The 26,802-nt window shown below is 37.6% G+C and overlaps 1 protein-coding gene across 2 annotated transcripts in view; it reads right to left on the reverse strand.

Annotated features, from left to right (window-relative positions):
• HBS1 (translation elongation factor EF-1alpha (GTPase) HBS1) overlaps positions 1–26,802 on the reverse strand; it is an 86,645-nt gene that overhangs the window by 49,712 nt on the left and 10,131 nt on the right. The window contains exon 5 of one of the 2 annotated variants that reach the window (XM_083135729.1): positions 23,730–25,925. The exons of the other annotated variant lie outside the window; for it this stretch is intronic. Coding sequence (XP_082991855.1) covers positions 24,391–25,925 — 1,535 coding nt within the window. The 3' untranslated portion in view covers positions 23,730–24,390. Of the gene's footprint in view, positions 1–23,729; positions 25,926–26,802 lie in introns of those variants that run through there. 2 annotated transcript variants of the gene reach the window in all.

Genomic DNA, 26,802 nt, shown 5'->3' on the forward strand with positions numbered 1-26,802 from the left:
AATCCACGAGCAGCCATTGCATGACGAAAAGATTGGTGTTTGGTGTGCCATTTCCGCACAACGCGTTATGGGGCCCATATTTTTTGAAACCACAGTAGACAGTAACGTGTATTTGGGAATTCTGGAAGAGTTTTATGAACAATTGACAGAAGAGGAGCGTCAGTTCTGTTACTTTCAGCAGGACGGATCAACAAACCACACATCAAATGCTTCACTATCCCGTGTGCATGAAATGTTTACTCCAGAGAGGACAATTAGCAAAGGCCTGTGGCCTCCTCGGTCACCCGACTTGTCAATTTGTGACTTTTACTTGTGGGGAATGTTAAAGGGGAAAGTATTCAAAACAAATCCACACACAATTGAAGAACTCAAGACCTCCATCCAGAATATCATGAACAGCATCACCACTCAAGAATTAACAAAGGTGTACATGAATCTCCTGAAACGTGCTCAGACATGTGTTGAAGTGGGTGGAGGACACTTTCAGCATCTATTGTGAAGGTGAGAAATCTTAACACACAACATTAAATTTCATTTGGCGTATTGCTTTTGTTTTAATTTTACTTAATCATTCAAATTGTTCACCTAATGATATCTTATGAAGGGACGGGCTGGTTTTAAGTGCCGCACCCTGTATTTGAAATTGTTATAATTAACCGAAACGAAAAATTCACCCATCGCTTGCCTATCACGAAAGGTCACGGCATGCCCCTGGTTGTCCAGTGAATGGAATAGATGGTAATCAAATGAGGTACTATCTGGCAAATAAAGTGGCCAATGTGGCCTTCAATTATCTGCTAAATAGAGGACACCACTGTGATTCAAGAGTACTGGCACCACATTTTTCAGTTTCTCATGAACATGTTCCAGCTGCCGAGAATACAGTTGCATTGATTGTCTGGGCAGGTGGTAGCAGTTTGCGATGTACAATACTCTCAGTGCAGTGGTGGTTTCAGTTGTTTGGAACGGGTTCATGAGATGCTAACCAATGTGGAGTAACGTCAAGAACACACTTATCGCATGTCAACACTCTGTCCAGAAAGAAATCCTTCCCCAGACATCACAGCAGGGAAATACGGGATCTGCTCGTGTTGCCTTCCGAGCTGCAGTCAAGGCATGTGGAGTCCTTCGACCCTCCTTGAACAGTCACAGACACTGCCGGCTTGTAACGATTCCATTGAAAGTCAATGTATTCATTACAAGCCGGCAGTGTCCGTGACTGTACAATTTTCCCAAGCTGATGGAGGTGTTGTTGAATGGTTTCTGCACCTACATGGAATTCTTCCTCCAAGTCATCACATGTTCGACAATTGTTCACCTCAACAGCACCGTGGATAATCATTGTCTACAGATGTTGGTCATCCAGCACTTATTGCACCTTTGAGGGATTCATTAATGTCCTTGAATATTTCAAACCACCATTGCACTGTCCACTCATTCACCACATTATTGACGAAAACCTGGCATATTTATTTTTCTGCCGTTCTTGCATTTGCTCCAAGTTTAAACTCATACAGCATGCAAGCCCTTATCACGCTGTCTTGACCTGTCCTCACTGATGCTCACATTGAACTGCACTGACCATAACCTGCTAGTGACCACCAGCAACTGATTTTCATCATATCTGCCTAACCTTGTAACTCAAAGTGTGCGGAGCACTTGAAGCTTGAAATTTTCAGAAACAAACAGAACTTTCTTGGTTACTGTTCAAATTGCTCAGATGTCTTGTATCAGCTAAGGAAATTAACTAATCTTCGGATCCTTGGTTAATACCAGCTTCCAGAGTTGACTTTTGTACTTGATACAGAGTCTGATGAAGACCTTGCTAGAAGGTTGAAACGTTACGTTTTTTGGTAATACATTACTGCCTTGGTCAGCATAATTAGTTTTTCATAATCATGGAAACAAGGCTTAATGGTGTTATAACTTTGTCCTGATCTAATCTCTCAACTAGATTAGAGTATGTGCTCCAAACTTTGCAATAAGACAACCCAAGAAACTGATTGAGCTTTTATTAACCAAATTATGCATCTCATGTAATTTACCTTCAACGCATGTATCCCTTTCCCCCCCTAATTCTTTCCTCCTCAATATCTTCTAAACTTACTCAGATTACACTTTACCTGTTCCCAATCTTAGCTTATCTCTTAAGCTGACTAGTTCAGTCTCCTTTGCTTTTCTTCCTCTATTTCAAGTACCTTATTCTTATCCCCATTTTGACTGAACATCTATTCCACTTGGATCTCTCTTCGGCTGTCCTCTATAATTGCCTTTAATTCCTTCTTTTTATCTCACATTCAGTTTCTAACTACTGCTATCAAAGCTTTTATTTCCTCTTTATCTTCTTGTCTTTCTTCCTCCTATTTTCCATTAATTCATCTTTATCTCCCAATTTTTCTCTCATTCTTTCCTCTTGATATTATTGTCTTCAAAGTCTACTTGGTTTATTTCCAGCTTAGCTCATTCATCATGTATATTATTAAACTGAATAGTTGGAATAAGTCTTAACTCATTCATCATGTATATTATTAAACTGAAAAGTTGGAATAAGTCTCAAGTTTAAAGATGTTTACTATTGTATTATTATCAATAAAAAAAATTAAGAAAATTATGAGTTTATTAAGTTCTTTTTAAAATATAATTTCCTTCGTTTTTTTACATGTACATTTTTCTTTCATTTGCAGAGGATTGACACTGTTATGCCCTCATATATTTGGGAATTTTTTGATGACATCATTCTGGCATGCAAGCTAAGCTTGTATTCATGAATTTTCTAGTAAGGGTCAAATGTATTCACTTGCATGTAATTTACTAATAGAGGTCTACTTAATATTTGATCCATTACACAAAAATTTGTTAAAAATTAAATGAACATCAATTTGATTCAAATAATTTGTCAAGTTTATCTGTTGTATATTCAAATATTTTTAATGTATTACTTTGAAATATTCAAAAAATCATGAATACGAGATTCAAACTGCAAATATAAAAACCTTGAGATTTCTATCTTGTGGTATGTTTCCTTTAGTCTCCTTTGTAACTATTAGGGGCTTGGCTTAAGTTGGTTCCTCAGTGGGGCCTCCACTTAGTTGAGCTTCATATGCTAGGCTTCTCAACAGGCTCAATTATTGTGAATCTTTCTTTCTGCATATCTCGTATTCAAGTTACACAACTGTAACGAAGTACCAAAGTGAATAAATTGTTGAAACAAACTTCCCTTGTGCTTCAGTTTTCTTCAGCCATACCCTTAGAAGGCTTCAGTGTAGATCATTTAGAGTAGTCATTCTTCTCGCTGCAGAAGCAACAGGTAGTATGGAATTTGTTACAGTACGAAGCAAGGAACATAACAGAATTGACTGCACCAGGCTAACTCTTTCAAGAAAATGAGCAACAATATACGAGGGGATATCAAAAAGTAATTGAATAAATTGTTTACAGCCAAACGGAAATGTATTCACAAAAACTGAAATATAAATTTTGAAGGTTGAACATTACTCTACTTTTCCACATAACATCCATTCACATTTATCCCACCGTGACACCAATATTTTGATGCCCATGCAGTAGAAATAGTTTGGCTGGACACGTAACCAATGACGCACGGCTGTCACAACTTCAGTGTTGAAGCTGCAGTGTTTGCCGGCAAAGTGTTCCTTCAGTGGGTCAAACAGGTGAAAGCCTGATGGGGCCAGGTCTAGACTGTATGCTGGATGCTTCAGAATTTCCCAATGCCAGGAATTGACTTTTTATGTCACTGATGCAGCCACATGGGGACGAGCATTGTCATGGAGAATGATGACCTCCTCCCAGATATTTTATTGGACATTTATGACACAGAGCAGCTCGTAGACGATCCAGTGTGGCACAATGTGCAGCAGCATTTACAGTTGCTCCTTTCACCCCAAAATCAGCACCCTGGCTGTCCCAGAAAATGGTAAGCAAAACCTTTCCTGCAGACAGGGTTGTCCTGAATTTTTTGGGTGGGGGCGAGTTAGTGTGTTTCCATACCATACTATGTCGCTTTCGTTCAGGGGTGTAATGAAAAACCCAGGATTCCTTCCTGGTAACAATGCGGTCGAGGAATGCATTTCCAGCCCATTGGTACCGGAGCAAATACTCAAGACTGTATCCCATACCATCCTCCATATGCTGTGGTGTGAGCTGTCTGGGGACCCATCTCACTGACACTTTGCGATAGCCAAGTTCTTCGTGGATGATGGTGTATGTATTGCCATATGAAATAGCCATTGCATCTGCTGTTGTTTGGATTGTTGACCGCCGGTCCTCCTGAGTCAATGCCTCCACAGCGTCATCATTGCTCTGTGTGTGGAATCTGCAAGGCCATCCAGAATGGGGTTCATCAAAGACATTTACATGCCCTGCGTTGAACTTTGCGCACCAGTTACAGACATTTGTGAATGTCCTGCACGTGTCACCACACACTAAACACAACTCACGATATATTTCAGGTGGTTTCTGTCCCTCTGACCACAGAAACCGAATCACACTCCGCAGCTCAACTGTGTCGAACGTCTCATACGTAGCTGCCATTTTGAAACAACTGCCTCTCGGTGTGCGCGAGGTGTAGGGTATGTTACGCACACACCTGCCATCTCGTGGAAAGGTGGCGAAATACATGTACTTCCAAATGTATATTTCAGTTTTGGTGAATACATTTCCGTTTGACTGTAAAAAATTTACTCAATTACTTTTTGATATCCCCTCGTAAAAGACAAAGAACAGTGAAATGGGAACTTTAAGCACAACAAAATAGTTGGTTAAAGACAACATATTATTTGATCTGAACTAAAGTTATAAATGCTCTTTTCTAAATCATGTTTTAGTCTCTTGTTGTTGGTATTCATTTGCTCTTTTGTGATGAAAACTCCTATGGATGCCGTTGTCCATGTCTAATCTCTTCAGTTCCATCTACTAGAATAGTCTTGGTGTCTTCCCCCACCTCTACTTATCTTCAGTCTATTCTTGGACACCACCTTCTGTCTCAATGGAAAGTGATTCAAAAGTTACATAACCCAAACTTTCCCAATATAATATTAAAAGTCAAAGTTACATTCACATTATTTTTTTTAAATATCATCTGTATTGAGATAACTGAGTTATGAATGTCTAATGTGAATCAAATTGAAAATTTATCAAGAATATCTAAATTGAAGAAAAATACCATGTGTATACAAAGTGAGTAACGCTTTAAGTTACTTACAATTCATTTCGTTGCCAATATATCCAGATGACTCATGTGTCACAGTTACAGGTATGCAGTTCAACACAATATGGAAATTTCTGGTGCTCATTAAGCATTTGCATCCTTCAATTCAATGAAAATTGTTATGCTACTTTAGTGCACAGAGCTCATTTCAGACTAAATACAGAAAAGAGGCAGCCAGCAGGAAGTTGATTGTGAAATGGGAGTCAGGTCGTTTGTGCCCGCGGAACAAGAAAGGGCATCCACCAGTTTCCAGTGAACGTGTTGAGCAAGTACTCGAGGCATTTCAACATAGCCCTACGAAGTTGTACAGAGCTGCTTGTGAGCTACAAATGTTGCACCAGAAAGTGTGGAAAGTGTTAAGGAAATGGCTGAAAATGCAAATGTACAAACTGCAAAGGATCATTATAGTTTTGCATGTGATACATCTACACACCATGATTGAACACCAATGTGATTCACCCAATGTGTTTTGTGCCATGTCACACTGAAAGGTGTACAGTCCTTTCCTTTTCGCAGAGAACACAGTTACTGGAATGACATCTTGACATGATCAAGAAATGGTTTATGCCGCAACTGAATGAGGATTCTGGTGATTACCTGTACCAGCAAGATGGGGGCACCACCCCATTATCATAAATAAGTTTGGCCTACCTCAATCACATATTTCCAGGACATTGGATAGGATGAGTAGGGAAAAGCAACACCTGCCTTCATAGCATGGCCCTCAACATCCCTGGATTTATCACCATGTGATTTTTCCTTGTGTGGGTACACCAAGGCAAAGCATTCATGCCTATGTCAAATGATCTATGAGAACTGATTGGAGATTAAAGAAGATGCAGCAACAGTCACACCCGAAATGTTGTGCAGAGTCTGGCAGAAGATGGTCTATCACATCAATGTTTGTTGTGTCACACACGACACTCACATTGAGGCATTACAATGTCAGGATTGTAAAAACCATAACATCTTGTGCATCATGTGGGTCGTAAAATATCACTTGCGTACCATGGTATTTGAATGATAAATACTTGAAAGTGGGACTCACTTTATATACACCCTATATATATTGCAGTAACACAAACAAAATTTCTTGGTCTGGAACTATTTAAAGCATTTATATATCAGTTTGAATTTAATGTTTGAACATTAATAAAACAAAAAAGAAGCAGTTGTGGATGAGAGGTGCAGGTTTTTTCATCAAGTGTGCAGAGCTGAACAAGAGGAAGATCTGTATAGTAATGTCCCTTGAATTTATCATGGTAATGAAGTTGCAATTCTTCACCAAAGCCTGTCACCATGTGGATTTTTGACGATGCATAATAAGCTGCTGAGCTTGCTCTGAGATCACCTCATGGTGTACCACTCGAAGTCACATGGACTGGAATAAGGTTGTGGATGTAATGGATGATAGTGGTTTGAGATGCATGCATTTCCTCTGCTATTTCGAAGTGGTCTTCTACAGCATGGAGCATGATATCAGTATTGGTTGTTATTGGATATTTAAACTTCGGCTTGTCAACAAGATTGGGGTCTCGAGACCGCAGCCTTTGAACAATTTATCTTGCTGTTGGATTGTAGCTCCACAGGGTGGATTGTAGCTCCACATTCTATACTACCGATTTTCTTTGCTGCTGCTTTGGCATTAAGCTGCCCACCCAATAATAACGTAGGTCCATCTTTTTTCTGACATTCTCATCTTAACATGGATATTGGCCACAGAACATGAATGCCTATCTCATAAGTTGGGATACGTAACCCACTTATCACCATACACATACAACTGTTCTGCACATTTAACTTCTGTTTAGAGACTTATCTACCTCTATTGCAAAACACCAATTGCCCTGGTATCATTCCAGTATTTCTGGAATTGAAGCAGTGGCAAATAGAAAAATTAAATCTAAAAATCTATAAATATTGATCATACAAGCTTTTAGTATGATCCAGAAAGTTTATAAATCATAGTGGATCATCATCTACATATGCCTCGGTGACAAAACTTCATGTTGGATTCTAAGACAACTTTCAATATACTTTCAACTTTTAGATATCGTTCTTTATTATTCTTTTCCTTGTTCGCATTCTCTGCATTGTATACCCATCAAACAAAATTACACAAATGAAAATGGATTTTTTCAGAGATCATGAAATTTTAATTGTAAAATCAACACAACGCAAAATTTTCAAGTGCAAATCTAAATTTAATCAACTGTACAATACAAAAATTGTAAACAAAACAATAACCTACATGCTAAGTGGATAAGTAAGAACAAATTTACACAAACAGTGTCTTTTCATTAAAAGAAAAAACTTCATTTAAAAAAGACATTTTATGTATGTCATATTATCACGATGAACCCATCACAAGCACAAGACACATGCTATAAAAACAAATTTCCCATCAACGCATATTGAGCATGTCTAATCAACACCGACAGAAAGCAATATTCATCTCTTTCTTTACAGAGGCATCATGTGAAACAAAACACACCATTATTAATAAAATAACATTAGCCACAAAGAAGAATATGTGAGCTATGCTATATTAAAAAGTACCTACCTGGAAATCAAGATAAATAATCCACAAATAATTTGCTACACTACTAACTATTCTACCACTAAATAACAAAAGTAACAATGTACAAATTACGTCCAAACTACAAGAACAATTAAACAAGTCTTTGAAATAATACTGTCAGTGCATTATAGAATATAGTTAATACTCCATGCTAGTACCAGTAACATGTATTTTACAGTGAAACTGCATACCAAACAACCACTAAATATTTCAAAGTGATGAAATGTTGCATATTAAAAAATACATGATAAGAGGGACTATAACTTAAGCCAGTGGTGGCGATTGGGTTGGCAAAGTGCAAAACTGGGGAGCAAAACAGTACATTTCAGTTTGTAGATAAGGTTTAGTATAGTGCAGGGGCAAAAGTGGTGAAAATTGGGGGGGGGGCTGCCCCCATTGCACCCCCTAATCACCACCACTGACTTTAGCTTACTTGTATATAGTGGGTGGCACACAAAAAAAGTAGCCTCGGTCAGTAGCACAAAGAAAATATCAATAATACAGGTAAAAATATTATAACAACACATATTTTTGTACACACGGAAAGGTTAAGACTGCTGTGCTGGTATTGCATGGAGCACATGGACAGCTAATCAACAGTAGGCAGTCTGCTGTCAACATTGCTATCATTGAAGTTTCTGTACCTCATCGTGCAAGATGCCATACTCGATAGAGGAAAACTGGTAATTATGGAAGCATAACCAAGAACCGGCTCAAGTAAGGAAAACCACAAAATGTTTGTGGACAAGTTTTTGAGTAGACACCTGCTGGCGAAGAGAGCTATACTTGTACATAATGGCCCCAAAAACAAAAGAGCCCCTACAGTTTGCATGTTGGGAGTTCTAGGGGATATTCATGGAAGGGTTTAGCTAAGTCCAAAGAATGCGAAGAATTTTAAGCTATGTTGTGAAACAGTTGTGCAACAATTATGGGAGTGTGACAATCATAAATGATTAATGTGGCTTCTGAATAGTGGTTTCATCTCTCACCACATAAATTTGCAGAACACACTGTACTGGGATGTGGTGAATGCTTACTTTGTGTATGAGCAGCCATTTCATGCCCAAACATTGGTTTGGTGTTCTGTGACAGGGACGTGAATATTTTGTTCGATTTTGACTGTATCATCAATATGGAAGTCTGTATGGACATTTTTCATAAATTTGCTGCTCAACTCACTGAAGAGGAAGGACAGAGTTGCTGCTTCCAAAAGGACAGGATGCCACACTTCTCACATATCCCTTTAGCGAATCTATGAGATCTTTGCTGAAAAACAACAGTTACTAAAAAAAATTGTGGCTGCCACATTTTCCCGACTATTCTGCATGTGATTACTATCTTTGGAGACACCTGAAGAACACAGTGTACAGGAAGTAAAGCACATCAGGCACACAGTCAAAGCTGTACTTTGCTTTTATCTCTGTATTATTTGCATTTATTCTATACTACTGTCCTGGACTACTTTTTCGTACACCACCCTATATAAGCATAATCAAAGGAACACTACATAAAATATCCATTGAATATTATTATTAAAAATATATGTATGTCTTTATCAGTTGAAATGTTGGCAGTATCTGATCTTGGTATTTGCTGTTTTCCATACTATTGCACAACAAAGGTTCATATGAAGTGTAAACTCTATGAGTATTCCTACTAGCCATATTTTTTCCCTCAGGTAACAAGTTTAAGTCATGAGAATATAGAAGGAGTAAGATTAAAACAAGCGAAAGCCTGTCTGAATGCTTGTGTCATAATATAAAAACTTGTTATTTCTCAATCAGGGATCTGGATTATATTACAAATACCGTAATAAAGTTTTTGTTAGTGATTAAAAAGACCACATAACATGTGGACATACACTTCATCATCTAAGTGACAGCTCAGAACCAGATGGATGTAACTCCAATTTACCGCCAAGGAGAAGAGATAGAGACAACATCGATCTGACTTCGAATAGAGTTCTTCACAGGAGATACGTTAAACAAAACCAAAAACTGCATTTTTGGAATTACGCTCCTCTGGTTTTCACATGACAACATGTGACCTTATAATCTGAACAAATGCAAATGTCCTGAACCACAACTAATTGTTTGAAACGCAGGTAGCGGAAGTCTTTACGTATATTTTTAAAGCATATGTACAACATTTCACAACAGATTTGAGTATATATTGTTCAACATGCTAACCAACAAATGCCTTTGCACAAGGTTATTTGTGATTTCCTTAATCGTGATAAAAGATTTGAATCTCACATCACATATTTGCATAGTTGCAGAAAAAAATCCACAATGTGTACATTTCAAAAATTGTCTTAAAAATTTCTGCTTCATCCAGCAGCAACATCCTCCTGCTGATAGTTCTATACTTAAATATGGACGGGTTAAAGTTACAGCAGTGTAAGTAACTTTTTTTTTAAAAAAAAAAAAGACTTAGACACAGAAACCAGATCTATATAAGTCAATCTGTTAACAGAAAACGTGAAGTAAATCAGAGATTCATTCAACTGTCAACAGATGACAGTTTAAGGTCTAGTGATAAAAGAAACAGCTGTTGTGTTGATCAGCAAAGTGCTGTGAGTCAGACTTTTCTTTTCTTTTTAAGAAAGTGACTTACACCACTGTAACTTTAACCTGTCCATATGTTGTAAGATATTCTGAAACGAGTACACACAGTGTGTCCCATAATTTTGCAGACTAGGATGAGAAAAAAGGAACCGCACACGGAATTACACTCTTGGGTTTATATTATTGAAAATGCATCACTTGTGATTCAGTACACTGAATGCAATGCTCATACAGCTTGTCAAAACACTTCTGGAAGTGATTGACGGGAATATTGTTGAGATACTTCGTCGAAACTCTTTGAATGTCTGCAACAGCATCAAACTGGGTCCCTATCAGCCACAATTTCAGTTTCGGGAAAAGGAAGTAGTCAGGAGGAGACTAATTTTTCATTAGTTTAATGTTCCATGTGTGTCCTCAGCAACCATGAGGCCACAGATGTGAAACATTGGACCTACACAGATGAATGCTTGTAACTGCCCATTTTCCTTTCATTCTCCCCAGCTTAGCTTATCAGTATGATTTGTAAATACAGTATTCAAGAACTAAAAAGTCAACCAAGCACACATTTCCACATTATTGGTCACCTATCAACGTGCATGCTGTGTTAAGATACATAAAAGCATGCAACCTTTTGGGAGTATACTAACACAACCGTTTATAGGATGACTAGTCTTTCTGGTATAATTAATTCCATGGCAATTATTTGAATTTTAGAACTAAAATGTTTGAAAAAATTTGTTGCGACGATGGGGATGAACGATGATTAGGGAAGGGACATGCACGAAAGAAAATTCAGGCCTGTACTTGAACTGGAACCTTTGGTAGCAACATCATGAGTCGATTGCTCAACACAGTCTCCAAAGTGGCTTCCCATTTGTAACACGAAACCAAATAAAGCCGTAAGAAGGACGCAGTAAGTCAGACTGCAACTTCCATTGAGCCATATGAAGGATTGAAACTGATTCAAAACTTTGTGGATTCAGTGGTTTCTTCTTAATAATACTTTATCAGGTCAAACTACAAAAACAAGAAGTGTGTGTACTTCATCAGGTCAAATTACAAAAACAAGAAGTTTGTGTACTGTGACGTGTTTTTTCTGCGAACTGTATTAAGTGATTTACAGTATTAATTTACAACGCGAAAAACACCTCACAATTCTTCCGCCTTCATGGTGCAACGCATGTTTGGCAAGGACACGCAAAATTGCATTTTATTTACAAACCTTCATATTCCTTGGTGTCTTGTTGCTGTGCAACAAGTTGAGTTAATAGTAGATATAAACCATACATTATATCTTTGTTTGATGGTTCTCTTTGATGAGACTGAGGCAATACGCAAAAACGTGTCACAAGCTTCAACAATACAAGAGACTTTTGTAATTGGTTGGGAAAGGGGCATAATTCTTTCCATTCACGCCCTCCTAGGCACCTTCCACTTTCTTTATCTTATTGCAAACCTTCCACATTACAGTACTCTGTAAGGTCAAATTTCAAAAACAAGAAGTGTGTGTACTTCATCAGGTGAAATTACAAAAACAAGAAGTGTGTGTACTCCATAAGGTCAAATTACAATAACAAGGAATCAGTTGCAGTTTGTTTTTATGAGCTTACAAACAATTTTTCATGAGCTGTTATGTTTATAAACAATGTATAAACATAAAAACAACGTCTTTGAAAATTTATACTTGTTGGCAACCAAACTCAACACTGATGTAACAATAGAATTGCCAGAATGTCCACAGCAAATTTTAACATTTCTTCAGTGATATTTTCAAGAGTCCATAACAATTTGAGGCATCTTTAATTTATGCGTCAGCATGAAGAATTTACGAGGTATGATAGACGGACTTTGCAACGATAACGAAATACATATTAGAAACTATAATGTAAAGTTATCATGAGATATCTGCTTTTGGGTCTTGGAAAGACTCCATGCAATTTCTAGCATCCAAAAATATAGTTAGACTTTTTGAGTTTCCTGAGCTAATTGTTGAGAGTAAGCATTCTGCACACATGGCAAGTGACTGTGTGTACATGTTAAATAAATCATCTTATAAATCAAGCTATCCACTAAAAACTGTATGATGACTAACAGGAAAAGAACTGACATGAACTGAGTGAACCTGTCTTGTTCTGAAGGAGGAAGCAAGTGTTGGGCAAACATAACCTTTGTTCATCGCTAGGGTGACCATAACATTTTGACTCAAAAATGGGACATCTCAAGGAAATCAGTTTAACCCCCTGAAAAATCTGTAATCATAAGATAATAATAATAAGTTAAAGAATGGATCACGTAACTGATGCATTCTAAACAAACAAATAAAATGTGATTTCCCGCTTTCATAAGGATAATATAAGTTAAGTGTGACTTACATTTGATGTTCGGCCTACGCTCAACTGGAGTGGATGTAACATCATTTTCAACGGTTTCAGAAGGACGTAATACCTTATGTGGTTTACTTAAAATCTGTACCCATTTATTCTACAAATAAACCTTATTTTTTCCAGTCTTTTTGGAGTTTTGTCACAATTTATTTTGCAAATTGCCACTGATTGAACAGGAACAGGTTTGTTCCGTCCTCTTGAACTAGAAAATACATTAGCATTCACCAATTTATAAGGATTTGTCTTTTGAGTTTGTGTCAAGATGCAAGAATTTAAATTCTTGTTAACTTAAACAGTAAACTGCTGTCTGCTTGAATCTTCTTGACGACTTGGAGCATTTTGATTGTGATGAAGTACTTGAAATAGTGGTGATATGATGCTAGTTTGAAAATTTCATCAAAATTCTTTTTAACCATGAAATGTCTCAAATTTTGATTTGGTTTTGAAGCTAACATGTAGTTGACATATTGACATATTGAGAATTCTTTTAAATGTTGATGGGATGACCAGGACATGTCTCCACAATGGGACTGGCCTGGTCAAAATGGGACGTATGGTCGCCCTATTCATCGCCCACATTGGAACAAAGATGTCAGTAATTTTGAACACTGATCAAGATCAAGCAAAATTATCCTGTGAGCTATGCAATCCAAGAACATTTATTAACCTCTAGCGGCCAGGCGGGACAACAGCTATCCCAGCAAAAGTGTCCCAGTAACATCATTTAACCATGCTATTTCTCCAAAATTAATCAAGATTTATTTTAACATACAAAAGTATGACATACTTGAATATGAAAACAGTTCACTTAGTGCTAAAGCACATATGACCAAAGTCATGAATAGTTGCTTCTCTTAGTACGAACATGTACGTACAATACATCAAATATTCTGCACTTCCGCTTGCATAATAGGGTGGTGGTAGTAAAAAAGATTACTTGGTCATTTGAAAAAGTGAATGGTCTTATTCTGAGAAGCACTGTTCCTGAAAATCTGCCATCCCATCAGCCCTTAGGATGCTAATCACTGGAGATTTGAGGAGTCACATGGAAAAGACCAACATTCAATGTCATTTGGCTCCCATTCCAATATTTTGAAGAAAAAAAATCCCAAAAAATCAATTTTTGGAAATTTTGGAATTCACACCAGTTCTGCTAGACCCTAACAGGGACACACATTAGGACGGAAGCCACATAACTTTAAAAATGAATCTTTCATGGTGATTCCCTGCAACACTCGAGTAATTAACATCTACAGGGCTGATGCAAGAACCAAATTTCCCCCCAAAATTTGATACAATGCTTTGTCATAGATGAGTCATTCCATGCGAAATCAACACAGCCTTTGACCTGACCATCTCCGATTTTCATGAAATTTGGGGAGTTGAAACTATGCATGGAACTTAGTAACTATGAAAATTTTTAGTCTCGTGAGTCTTGTAATTGTTAAATTATTCAAGGTCAAAGTTAGCATAAATTGCCCTTTTTGAGCCCGCTTAGCTATACTAAATCTGCTGTAACTCCGCCCCTATTTTGCCTAGGAAGCTCAAATAAAGCTTATTGTACAGGGAATTCAATAAACTTTCCAGTGATATATAACAAGCCTACCTTTGGATAAAAATATAATTTTGTCACGTGACCTTGACTTTTGACCTTGAATATCTCAAAACATGTCATCACCAAAAGTCGTGAAAAAATATATTTGGTTCCTCATACCATACTATAAAACATATCAAAAAATCATTCTGGGACTGCAATGGGATCAGAAGATACAAAATAATATGTGTAACTATGTGACTGATAAAAGTCCCATTACATGAACTATGAAGAGTCAAATGTCCCTAACACTCCCTACAAAATGTGAAGGAGTTATCCTGGGTATAATTGGTCATAAATGAAATAGGTTAGGCACAGGGAGATCCCTAGCCGTGTGTGTCAAGCGCAGGTCCGGCATATTGTTGACCGCCATATTGAATTCAACGCAAAAATTTCAAAGGAAAGGGGCTGATGTGATATATCAAATGAGGCTAGAATTTCACGAGAAATGAAGTGACGAAGGATTTTCCAACGTATCTTACGCCAGCAAAACGTTATACACATATCTTTCACTTACGATATATGCACATTATAATGTTGTCAATGTTCCTGTGAGCACACTCGTTGACGTCTCTAGAACATTTGGCAATGTAGCATGTGCAACAACATCGCAAGCAGCAACTATGCCTTCTCTCAGATGGTCAATATCAGGGACTTTTAGTGCATGCACCATTCTCTTCAAATGTTTCTGAAGGTAAAAGTCCTCCTAAGATGTTAGATCTGGGGAATGTGCAGGCCTTTTAATAGATCCCCGTGTGCCCATCAATCTAGCTAGAAAATTACCATGAAGAAATTGCAAAAATGTCCACATAGTGTGGTCACACTCTGTCCTGTTTCAAAACTCTCGAAAAGTGCCATATCCCGTAAGCAAAGGTGAAAAAACCTGTTCACTTAACAAATCCAAGAAGCCCTCACCATTTAAGGTTCCGTTGTTGAATATACACCAACCAGTTCCGTTCGCCATACATTATACCACATAATTAGCTTAACAGCAACAACCATTCGACTGAGCAAATCACAGGTATTGCATATTATTTTTATTAACTTCACCGTGAACATAAAAATTAGCCTCGTCACTAAAGAATTTTTCATTCCAAAGGAAGTGTGACGTAATTGTTTGAGATACTTTTCCCAATATTCTTCACTATTCAACTGTTTGGTGAATGTAGCTGATTAAAATCATATGCAATGGTGCGTATACTTCTTTCTCTCCCAAGATGTCAGCGTGATCTCGATGAGTTCCTAACACGTTAGGAGCATTCCAATGCTTTGTTTTTAACACCTCGAAAAGGAGAAAATGGTTACAAGCATGCAGTAATAAATTTTTGCTGGTTAAATATATGTTGGATAAACCTTCGTCACTTCATTTCTCGCGAAATTCTAGCCTCATTTGATATATCACATCACCCCCTTTCCTTTAAAATTTTTGCGTTGAATTCAATATGGCGGTCAACAATATGCCGGACCTGCGCTTGACACACACGGCTAGGGATCTCCCTGTGCCTAACCTATTTCTTTTATGACCAATTATACCCAGGATAACTCCTTCACATTTTGTAGGGGGTGTTAAGGGACATTTGACTCTTCATAGTTCATGTAATGGGGCTTTTATCAGTCACATAGTTACACATATTATTTTGTATCTTCTGATCCCATTGCAGTCCCAGAATGATTTTTTGATATGTTTTATAGTATGGTATGAGGAACCAAATATATTTTTTTCACGACTTTTGGTGATGACATGTTTTGAGATATTCAAGGTCAAAAGTCAAGGTCACGTGACAAAATTATATTTTTATCCAAAGGTAGGCTTGTTATATATCACTGGAAAGTTTATTGAATTCCCTGTACAATAAGCTTTATTTGAGCTTCCTAGGCAAAATAGGGGCGGAGTTACAGCAGATTTAGTATAGCTAAGCGGGCTCAAAAAAAGGCAATTTCTGCAAACTTTGACCTTGAATAATTTAACAATTACAAGACGCACGAGACTAAAAATTTTCATAGTTACTAAGTTCTATGCATAGTTTCAACTCCCCAAATTTCATGAAAATCGGAGATGGTCAGGTTAAAAATTGCACATATCTGTGTTGATTTGGCATGGAATGACTCGGATGCATTATTGATTTTTAATATTTTCCCCCAAAAGTATTGAACTATTTTCAAAGAGACTTGGCATGATTGTAGGAACATAGCATTGCTACATGTGAGATTTTTCATTCACTTTGGATTATTGTGATGACCATAACAACATTCTGAATAAGATCTTTGTAAAACTTAAAATAATTTATACTTCTCTATTATTATAGCAAGTAACAATCTTGCTAAGATGAAAAACAAATTAGCTTAGTTTAAATTGCTGACAAATCTCCAGGTTAACAAAAAATAAATACAAGATATGCATTGGTGTCAGCAGCTTAGTTCCAAAAATAGAGGTTAACCAAGATGAGAAAACCCATGCCACTGCCTTCGAATTTTCAACCACAAGCGAGCAGAGACAGCACTGATGATACAATCAGCTGTTGATATTCTTGCCCTTGCATTGCCAAAATGTGCAGCATTCTTCAACACATCATTGTCACCTTTATTCAGTGACAAGTGTTTGTATCATGAAGGTAGAAAACCATACACAGCTAAGTAGAGATGTAATATTTAATGTTGTTGAAGGTTTTTACAACGAAGCAAGAAGGGAGGGAAGCTATGCAAACAACATGGGGGCACTCGGGCACAAGTGAAGGGGAAACAAGAAGAGAAAACAAATGACTATCCACTTTAGCTTGAGAGTTTGCCATGGTTCTCATCTTCGTTAAGCTGTATTTATTTTCTTATTAAAAAGATACGACTTTTCCTCATGTTACTGTTGCTCAGAAATTTTCTTTAGTATTCCAAGAGCTTTTGGAATCTCTCCTATCCAACATTCAATTTAAATACAGATTTTCTGCATACAGTACTATACTGTTACTAGACATTAGATGTGACATACATGGAGGTTAGGAATGTGCTATCAGAATGCTTTTAAATCAAGTTTGGGATTTCATTCACCATATTTACACTAAACTGCCATGTTATATAGCACATTTATATAGGACTTATGTGCTCAGTGTTTGTATTGAAAGTTTGAACTTTATTTTCCATAAGTACACACATATGAATCCCTAGTCACATGATATCCAACAGGATTTCCTACATTCTCACTGAAGACAAAATCATAACTGCAGACATGAATCTGAATTCCTATGTAGGCACTGCCAAGTAGGTATAAAGTTACTACAAGTATAATTTCATATGCTTTGGGCAATAAAATATGCAAAAACATAATTCATAATATGAATTATTGATGTTGCTGATAGGGTACAATATGGCAATGGAAATGCAAACAGTGATTACAACAAATGACATGGATGATATGATGTAATAAAATATATGATGCTGAGATATTGCTTATTTTGTACATTTATGGCATATACTTTGTTACATTTAATCATAGTGTGTGGAGATATGGATGAGAAATGTGTGAAATATCACTGTTGCAGTATATTTTAAGATGTTCTGGTTACGACTATAAATAAACAAAATACAGAGGAATCTCAATTTATGTTTTTCAGGGAACCAAAATGGAAAAAAATTAAAATATGGAAAAAAGTAAAACTGGTGAAATTTCTACATTTTGCTATGTTGGGGATTCAATGTATAATACATTAAAATTTAAAAATCTGGGGACATAAAATCGAGTTTCAACCACACATGAAGATTTTGGAGCTATGTATTGCCTCGCAGAATAGGTCACTTGTAATTTACAATATCAAATAACAGACTTGCCTCCTTATGAAATTTGACAACCCTTGAAATGTTCCTATTGCATTGCTGCTGCTTCTTCAAATAAAAAAAATGAAATAAAAGCCTGTCATGCAGTGAGGCATTTCGAAAACTGCACTGATGCTAATGGAGGTGGAATTAGTGGGTGATGTCATGGGTTTATTCACAGAATCTTGTTCCTATACATATGTACAGATGGGATCAAATGAAATGTACTTCCATTTTTCTACCAACTCAGAAGCGAGTTGGAAACTCTTCATTGCTCCTGTATAGATAAGAAAGTGGGGGAGGGCAGTAGCAGACAAGGCCAGCACGCAAACTTGTTTCCAGCAAGCTTTCTGTTCGAGTCTTGGCAGTTTGTGGAAGGATTTTGTGTTCCTATCCCCTCGCCTCTCTCTCTCTCTCTCTCTCTCTCTTTCTCCCTCCCTCCCTCTCTCTTCTTGTGTTTGTGTGTGAGTGTGCGCGCGCGCACCAACACCGGTTTCATTTTAAGTTTGACGTATTTTATTGCATTGACTAATTGCTGTTGTGACTGGGTATGAACGAGGTTAGCAAAGGAGACATAATGAAGGATCAAAAATACAAAAATTCATGGCATGCGTAGTTAGTAGTAGTAAAGGTAAGGTAAAGTTCGTCGTTCGTATAGAACCGTGCCATGAAGGCACATTTAGGGGATGTGGCAGTAGGGCGCCGCATATTCTCGAGTTCGGCCATTTTGGAGGTCAATGATCAGCATCACGCCCCAGCCGTTTTTACTCCCCAGGGATGTAGTAGAAACAAGAAAATAAAAATGTTTTACATTTAGAGTATGTGACAGTAATCTTTGGATATCGTCTTGGAAGTGTCTGTTAACATCCTAACCCGCAATTTTGTTTAAGGATAAAACTGACTGAAGGCCGCGAGTGTTCCTGAGAAGTAATGAGCATATCACATAATGCGCAATAGTTTGGCTCGCGTTTTTTCGAATAATAATAATAATAATAATAATAATAAAAATATACAAATCAATTCTACGAATGGTTACGTCATTGTGACCATGGAGTGCATTTTGCACACTAACGAGGATCCGGCGTCTAGACATAAGGTCAGTATAATGGTCTGTGGGGTTTGGACTGTGTCCTATCCATCTACGTTTGTAGTTGTCCTTTCACAAGCGAAGAAAAGCGAAATAAAATAAATAAATAAATCAGTCATTGTGTCCCTGCGTTTTTCAATTTTTCACCATGACCGAAAATTAATGTTTAACTGATGTAATGCATCACTATAATCATGTGAATTATTTTCCGTCATCATCGCGTGCTTAAAACATTCCTTAAAGCATAGACTCTAAAGCTGTTGTCCTTAGTGTAATTGATCTTATTGTGTGGAAGTTTCGATGTAGGCAAAAGAATGGTTAAGAATAAATCTCAATTGATTGTTCAAAATTTAAAATATAATAACTCCGAGGTGACACATATTAACTGTTCTTAGTTCGATGTCAAAGAACGATTTTTCCTATACATTAAAAAGGATTCCGGTCTCCGTGGTAGAGTGGTTAGCACAGCTTGCTTAATGACCGGCCTTGGCATTGTGTTCATTCGGTGTTCATTGCGAGTGTCGCTTCTTTAATTTCATTATTTCATCGACCATCCTCATCGTCGCGTTTAGCCAAAAGTGGCACCAGAAGCGAATAAAAATAAAGCAAATCAATCAATCAATAGAACATAGGGTCTCCGGTTTCATAGAGCAGTATGCAAAGCACTTGGTCATGATGGCCCTCAAAATTGAAATAATAATTGCAACAAAAAACCTGATGTTAGAGTATTTTAAGAATTTAGGCATATTAAAAATTCACGTCAACCAACAACAATTTCACCTGTATTGTGTGATATATGGTTCTGCCCTAATAATTGATTGATTGATTTGCTTTTATTTCACTTCGCTTTTTGTGCCACTTTTGGCTAATTTGCGAAGATGGGGAAGAGTGATGATATGATGAAATTGATGAATGGACACTCAGAAACATCCATGCCCAGGCCGGGATTCAAACCCGGGACACCTGGTCTTGTGTATGGGACTGGTGGCCATCCACTGTCGTGCGGAAATTGAGGAGCTACAAATGAGTAGCGTGACGCGGTCACGGAAACCTACAACGACTGAAGACTTGTCTTGCTGACCACACGTCACCCCATAATTCCCACCTCGGCAGGTGGAAGTGAGGCCGGCAGTGGGTAGGTAGGACCTGGCCCTCACGGGGGGGAGGGGGGAGAGAGAGAGAGAGGCGGAAGGGGGAGGGGGTAGGAACAAAAAATCCTTCCACAAACTGCCAAGACTCCAAAAGAAAGCTTGCCGGAAACAAGTTTGCGTGCTGGCCTTGTCTGCTACTGCCCTCCCCCACTTTCTTATCTATACAGGAGCAATGAAGAGTTTCCAACTCGCTTCTGAGTTGGTAGGAAAAGGGAAGTACATTTCATTTGATCCCGTCTGTACTGCATGCATTCATAAACAACATACTGATGATATCCATACAATCAAAATAAGTTTTCAAAAGGACTTGAATCTGCAGACTGCATACAGAAAATGCCCCGGGTCACATGTTTGAATACCAGCCTGAGCATGGGCATGTTCTTTGTGAGTTTCCCTTCATCATATCATCACTCATCCTCATCTCTGTGATTAGCTAAAAGTGGCAGAAAAGCATAGTAAAATAAACCAAATCAATCAATCGTAATGACGACGAAATATGTTTAAAAAAAGTGATGAAATGTAATTAAAAAAAACATATGTATGAAGTTACCATTGAAAAATTTTGCTGAAGCTAGAGGGATGGGAATGAACGTCTGGACCCATGTATCTATTCAAATTATATTACCCCTGTGCGTACACACTGCATGAACCCATGTCCTAGCTGGGTCTCAAATCCTGAATCAATGGCACTGGACTACAAACATCAAAATAGAAGGGGTGCTAATTATTTAACATAACTGCGCTTGATGTAAGTTAAAGGAAAGGAAGGCAATGAAGGCATTTCCTTCAAGTATATTTTCCAGTACATTATTAAGATCACTTCCAACTGAGACCAAAAAAAAAAGTTCTTCTATTGTTAATATACACACGTAGGTTGGAGATTTAATAGTGGCATCTATCTATTTACAAATGATATGAAAGAGATACCTTTTCTTGCCCTTCGATGTAGTCACCACCATTGTGGAAGTCGTAGTTTACCTGTAGCAGCGCCTGTTCTTTTGAAAGTTTGAATGGAGCAGTCCATTGTCTGAAAAATCTCTGGAACAGTTTGGAAACGAATGCCATGAAGTGGTTCCTTCATCTTAGGAATCAAATCAAAGTCAAAGTGGCTGGTAGAGCACCTGTCAGCCCCATCGAACTAACAAATCAGCCACACGTTGTGCTACATGCACCCAAGCATTGTCCTGCAGGGAGGATTCAGCAGAAAGAGTTCACAACACAGGTCGCAGGTTGTGTTCCAAAAATGAACAGTAATACTGCGCATTCACGGTCTGTCCTTGACATAGTACAGTATGCGTTAAGATAACACCATCACGGTCGTACACGGGAATCACCATAACTTTCACATTAGTACGGTTCTGACTACAAAACTTTAGACAGCCAACTCCAACGATACTCTATTCCTCTTGTCAATGAGTATGAGCCTAGTGTGGAAGTAATAATCCATTTACAGGGGAGGTAGGTTAGGTATCAAAGTAACGTGTGGTTCACGCGAGAAGCACCGGTTCCATTTCATAACATATGTACAGCAGTGATGCCACTATTAAATCTCCAACCTATGTATATGTTCTAGTACTTATTTTTTGCATGATTCATTATGGGCTTGTAGTATTGGTACTGAATTTGGATCCATGTACATTGAATGCATGCCAAAGCGTTAACGTAGAACCACAATGTGAATTTCTGTATAGTTCGTAAACATATCACCCGTACCAAAAAATACTGTCATGAAAATCCTACACTAACTATCGAAAAAAATTCAGAATATGGAAAGAGAAAGTTCTGAAGTACACCCCTCTACATTTAATATGAGCACTGCTTGATGTTTGTTTACTCTTCCTTACTTGTGACTGTACAAGGTGCCCGGAGAGATATAAGGAAAATCTGTTAACGGTAGCAACTTCTACTGACACTCAGTAAAGAATTCAAGCAACATAGTAATTGTATTTCATATTTCCTTCTATCATATTGGAATTACAACTGTGGCAAACATTCTCCATGTCAGGGCCAGAAATGTGAAATGACTTGCAGCCCAAGCTGGCAAGCATCTGGATAGATGGCCTTATTCGGGATTTGCCAGTGGCAAGAGGAAATTATTTCTCCCCAGTGCTAGTGAGAAATCAAAACCACTGAAAGGGGACTTTTGTCGCCCGAGCAACCTCCAAATTTGAATTTCAACTATGGGGTCACTCCCAGAGAAAAATACTACCTGCGAAACTTATGAAGCACTCAATTCACAATTTGATTTTGATCTTTGTTATTTAGCATTGCTTTCTACCACCTTTCGTTATCGTGAAGATGAGGATGAGTGATAATATAAAATTGATGGAGGGGCACTCACAAAAAACATCTATGCCCAAGCCAGGATTTGAACCTGGGACCTCTGGCATTGTAGCATTCTGTGCAAACCACTCTCCCCTAGAGGTTGACAACTCAATTCACAAGATTCTAATACATTGTGAAACATCCTCTACCATTTCTACCATTAATTATGACATTTGGATGAGTACATATTTCGTCAGTACCTTCAATCCCAATAGGAACATTCCAGTTCACTTGTGGGGAAGCTCAGACTAAATATTAGGAATTTAAAAGAGACTAACTATGGAGATGTATGAAGTAAGGTCAAGACTGTAGTTGTGATTGAAGCTGCAATCCTATACAAAATATGAATGTAGGATTTTCTTGCGTCATCATTATTCTTCAATTCCAAATCGTTAGAGGCACATATTTTTGGTAAATATAAAAGCAACATTTCGGTACAAAAACAGTCAATTTCAGGTTCAAAAGCGGTAAATAAAAATAAAATTTGGCTGTTATAGCAGTGAAAAAGTGCTATATAAATGGATATTTTGGTTTTAAAAATGTGAATATAATCCCAAATTTGATTTAAAAACTGCACTTACTACACAAAATAAATACATCCCTTCTAATAGCACATTTATATTGTTACCAGAATATTAAGTTTATTCCTGTATGAAGGGGTCCATTTTTGCTTCTCAAATATTTACAGCAGAATTAACAAATTTTCCGTGAATTGCATAACTCTCAGGATAATTCTGACTTCAGAAAGTGTCGCGTCGGTAAGTAAACTCTTAAATTTCATGTTTAAGAGTTTATTTCACATTTTGCAGCTCATTTCACATTATTTTGTGTCAAAACAGGGTAGGAAAATGCACCTCGCATGTTTCAGAAACATGAAAAATTAACATTACAATATGTTATTTCACATTTCGTATTTTCGTCAAAAACTAAATATGCATGCCTCTACAAATCGTGTAGTAGAGGCATGACATAAAACAGCAAACAAAAATACATTTCTAGCATCATTATTTCTGTTGAGAATTGTCCAAATAATCATATCTAACAGTTTGCTTTATATACAGCATGTGAGAGGTACAGTCAAATTTCCAAGTGTTTCGAAACTAAATGAACAAAATGCTTGGTTTATTTGTACTGTTTCATTGCAAGGTCTCAAGTCACAACAACATCATGTACAGATACTCCCAACTCCTTTTCATTGTTTCTTTTCATCAGAATGAATTACAAAACACTACAAATTCCCCGAGTTCAGAGGTAGCCTCAACAAGATTTATCAACACCATTAAAAAAAAAACTTACTGTACAGTGTTACTTGCATCATTTCATTGTACTGCTTAAAAGAGATTCAGTAACTATCAAGTGCTTATTTATTGTTACCTTCATAAAATGCACCATTAAAATGAAGATATTTGTACATTTGACTATTCTGTCAGTTCATTTTATGATAATATACTCAAGTGAGAAAAAAAGGAGATCGCTACAGTGGCAAAAAAAAAAATGAATTAAGACACATCTTGGCAAGCTTCACCACCCCGTCTAAAGAATTAAATTCAATGAGTGAAAAACCCAAATGATAAAATATTTCCACGTAACTACTTTTAACACGAAACAAATGTGAGCACTTTTGTGTTTGAAAACTTGTACATATTGCTGTATTGTCACAACCTGCATGTGCTTTAGACCCTTTTGTACATTCTTCTCAAATACCTTAACACTTGATCATCAGGTGATGGTGTGTCAAATTTGAATCCCCCTTTGTTGTAAAAAACTAAACGTGGCGGTGAGTACGAAATGGACAGATTATTCCATTTCTTGCATAACGTTTTTGCAAACGTTGACGGTTCTTTTACTAGACTATGTTTTTCATGTAGAACTTTGCTAAAGTCTTGATCCAAAGTAAAATTCTTAATTTTGTACTTCAGCGTGTCTTCCTCTAAAACCATTCGCATGACTTGTTTGTCACCATCTTCCACTGCACTTTCATCGTTTGGCGCTTTTAACGCATCCGTCAAATCGATCACCCAATCGCAGATGTTACCCTCAGGGGACGCATCCTCCTTGTTGTCCGGCTTCTCGTCCTTCAAGTTTAGTGCACAGAGTAAACCCTCCACGTCTGCCTCTTCTGGCCGTTTGGAATGTGTAAGCGAAGTGTCCCTGTCACTTCTCGTACCCAACAATTTCAGCGACGGTATCACAAACCCCTTTGTTTGCACACCGGTGCTCCGAGAGGTCAACTGCGTGAGGGACTGAAACTTGCTTCCCAAGTGCTCCTCCTTGCACGAAGTTCCAGACTTGCTGCTCTGCAGATGATGGGCCGTTAAATCTGCCAATGACGAAAATGAACTAGTGCTCGATTCCACGGACACGTTCGGGGCACTGAAGGGAAAAGACCTGCTGCTCTCGCTTTGGCTCGAATCCCTTTCCTTCATGTGGGCTGCCATCAGCGCAGACAAAGATGAAAAAGACTTTTCTTCGTGTTCTGCTTGCACTCTAAAACTCATTCTCTCGTCCTCATTCTCTTCTGAACTTCGAGGCTTAATTTTTAGTTTTGGAATACTCAATTTTAGGTTACCGACAGATTTTTGTGGAATGTGTTTCAGGTCAGGATTCACATCTGAAGTCTTCTGCAACATGGTTAACGACACTGATTTATTAGGTAGAGTATCTGGAACTCCCCGTTCCTGCTGAATTTTGCTAAAATATGTTTCCTGGGAATCTACAGCCAGGTTTTCAGTTTGTACATCGTCAGTTTCTTCTGTGAGCACTTTTGCATGTTTTGTTTTTGTTTTGGGGGCAATAAACAATGAAACAGTTTCCGGTATTTCAGCAGGGAGAGATTCTTCATTTGTAAACTTCGATTTATCACTAGATTTGTACAAAATTGAACATTTGAGATCAGATCTTGTTGAAGGTACATCAGTACCGGCAAGTTCATGTTTTCCGACAGTAGATTTATCTGACGAAATGTCTTTACCGCAATTTTTCTTGCATTCACTCGCGTGAAAGACTTTCGGAATGACAATTTCCTGCTGCATAGCAGGGGTTTCGTGTTTGCGAGGAGAAGGCAAACTGGCAGTTCCCACTTTATCCTCCGCATGTAACTTCCCTCTGTTCAACGCAAACTCTAATTCAATTCTGTCGACAGCTTCGACCAACCCTTCTACATCGCTATCAAAACCAAATGAAAAGTACTGACTACTTAAATCATCATCTTACCTTCCACATGGCCAAATGAATATTTGCACAGCAGCATGTTGAATTGTTACAGATGATAGAGGAGCCCATTGCAACACACGAAGCACAACACATAGAAAGAAAGAAAATGCTTTATTGTTAACCTCTATTTGAACCATACGAGTGACAATTACAATACAATTTGTAATTCCAATCACCCCATGCCTCTTATTAATTCAAACAGAACAAATGAGAGAGTTTTAAATAGTGGAACCTCAATTTTATGTTTCTGAACTAACCAAGGTGAAAAAAAAATTAGAATCCAGGAGCATAAAATCAGGTTCCACTGTAGTTGCGGAGAAGAAGAAAAAAGAAAGAAAGAAAAAACTTCCGGTTGAGGAGTAAGTGAGTCATCCAACTGTGATGATTTCATTTGCACATTAGAAAATAATTTTGCCATGTTCAGCAAGCGAGCATTAATTTCATAATTTTTCCTTAAATGTGGATGAGTTATTTATTGATAGGTGAAAAAATGAATATATATAAAAGGTGAAATCCTCCAAGCCAGGTTAATTGTTGTACTCGTACATCATGAGAGTGCACCTTTACCGTCTTACATGTACAAAATATGACCAGTTATAAAATAAAATAGTAGTGAATGAACTTGGAAATACAGTGGAACCCTGATTTCATGTTCCCAGATTTTACGTTCAATCTTGATGGTCCCAACATAGCAAAATGCTGTAAAATTTTCTTCGATTTTACATTTTTTTAGCTTGGTCCCCTGAAAAACGTAAAATCGAGGTTCCACTGTACACAACAAAAAATTGGAATCAATCTTGGGTCTCTGGCATTCCATGCCCGAGCTTCAAAGCCAACCGCTGGTTAGATCCAAGCTTTACATGAGCTTTTTA

Source organism: Lepisma saccharinum, chromosome 14 (genome assembly GCF_977018435.1).
Source record: "Lepisma saccharinum chromosome 14, izLepSacc3.1, whole genome shotgun sequence".
NCBI lineage: Eukaryota > Metazoa > Arthropoda > Insecta > Zygentoma > Lepismatidae > Lepisma > Lepisma saccharinum.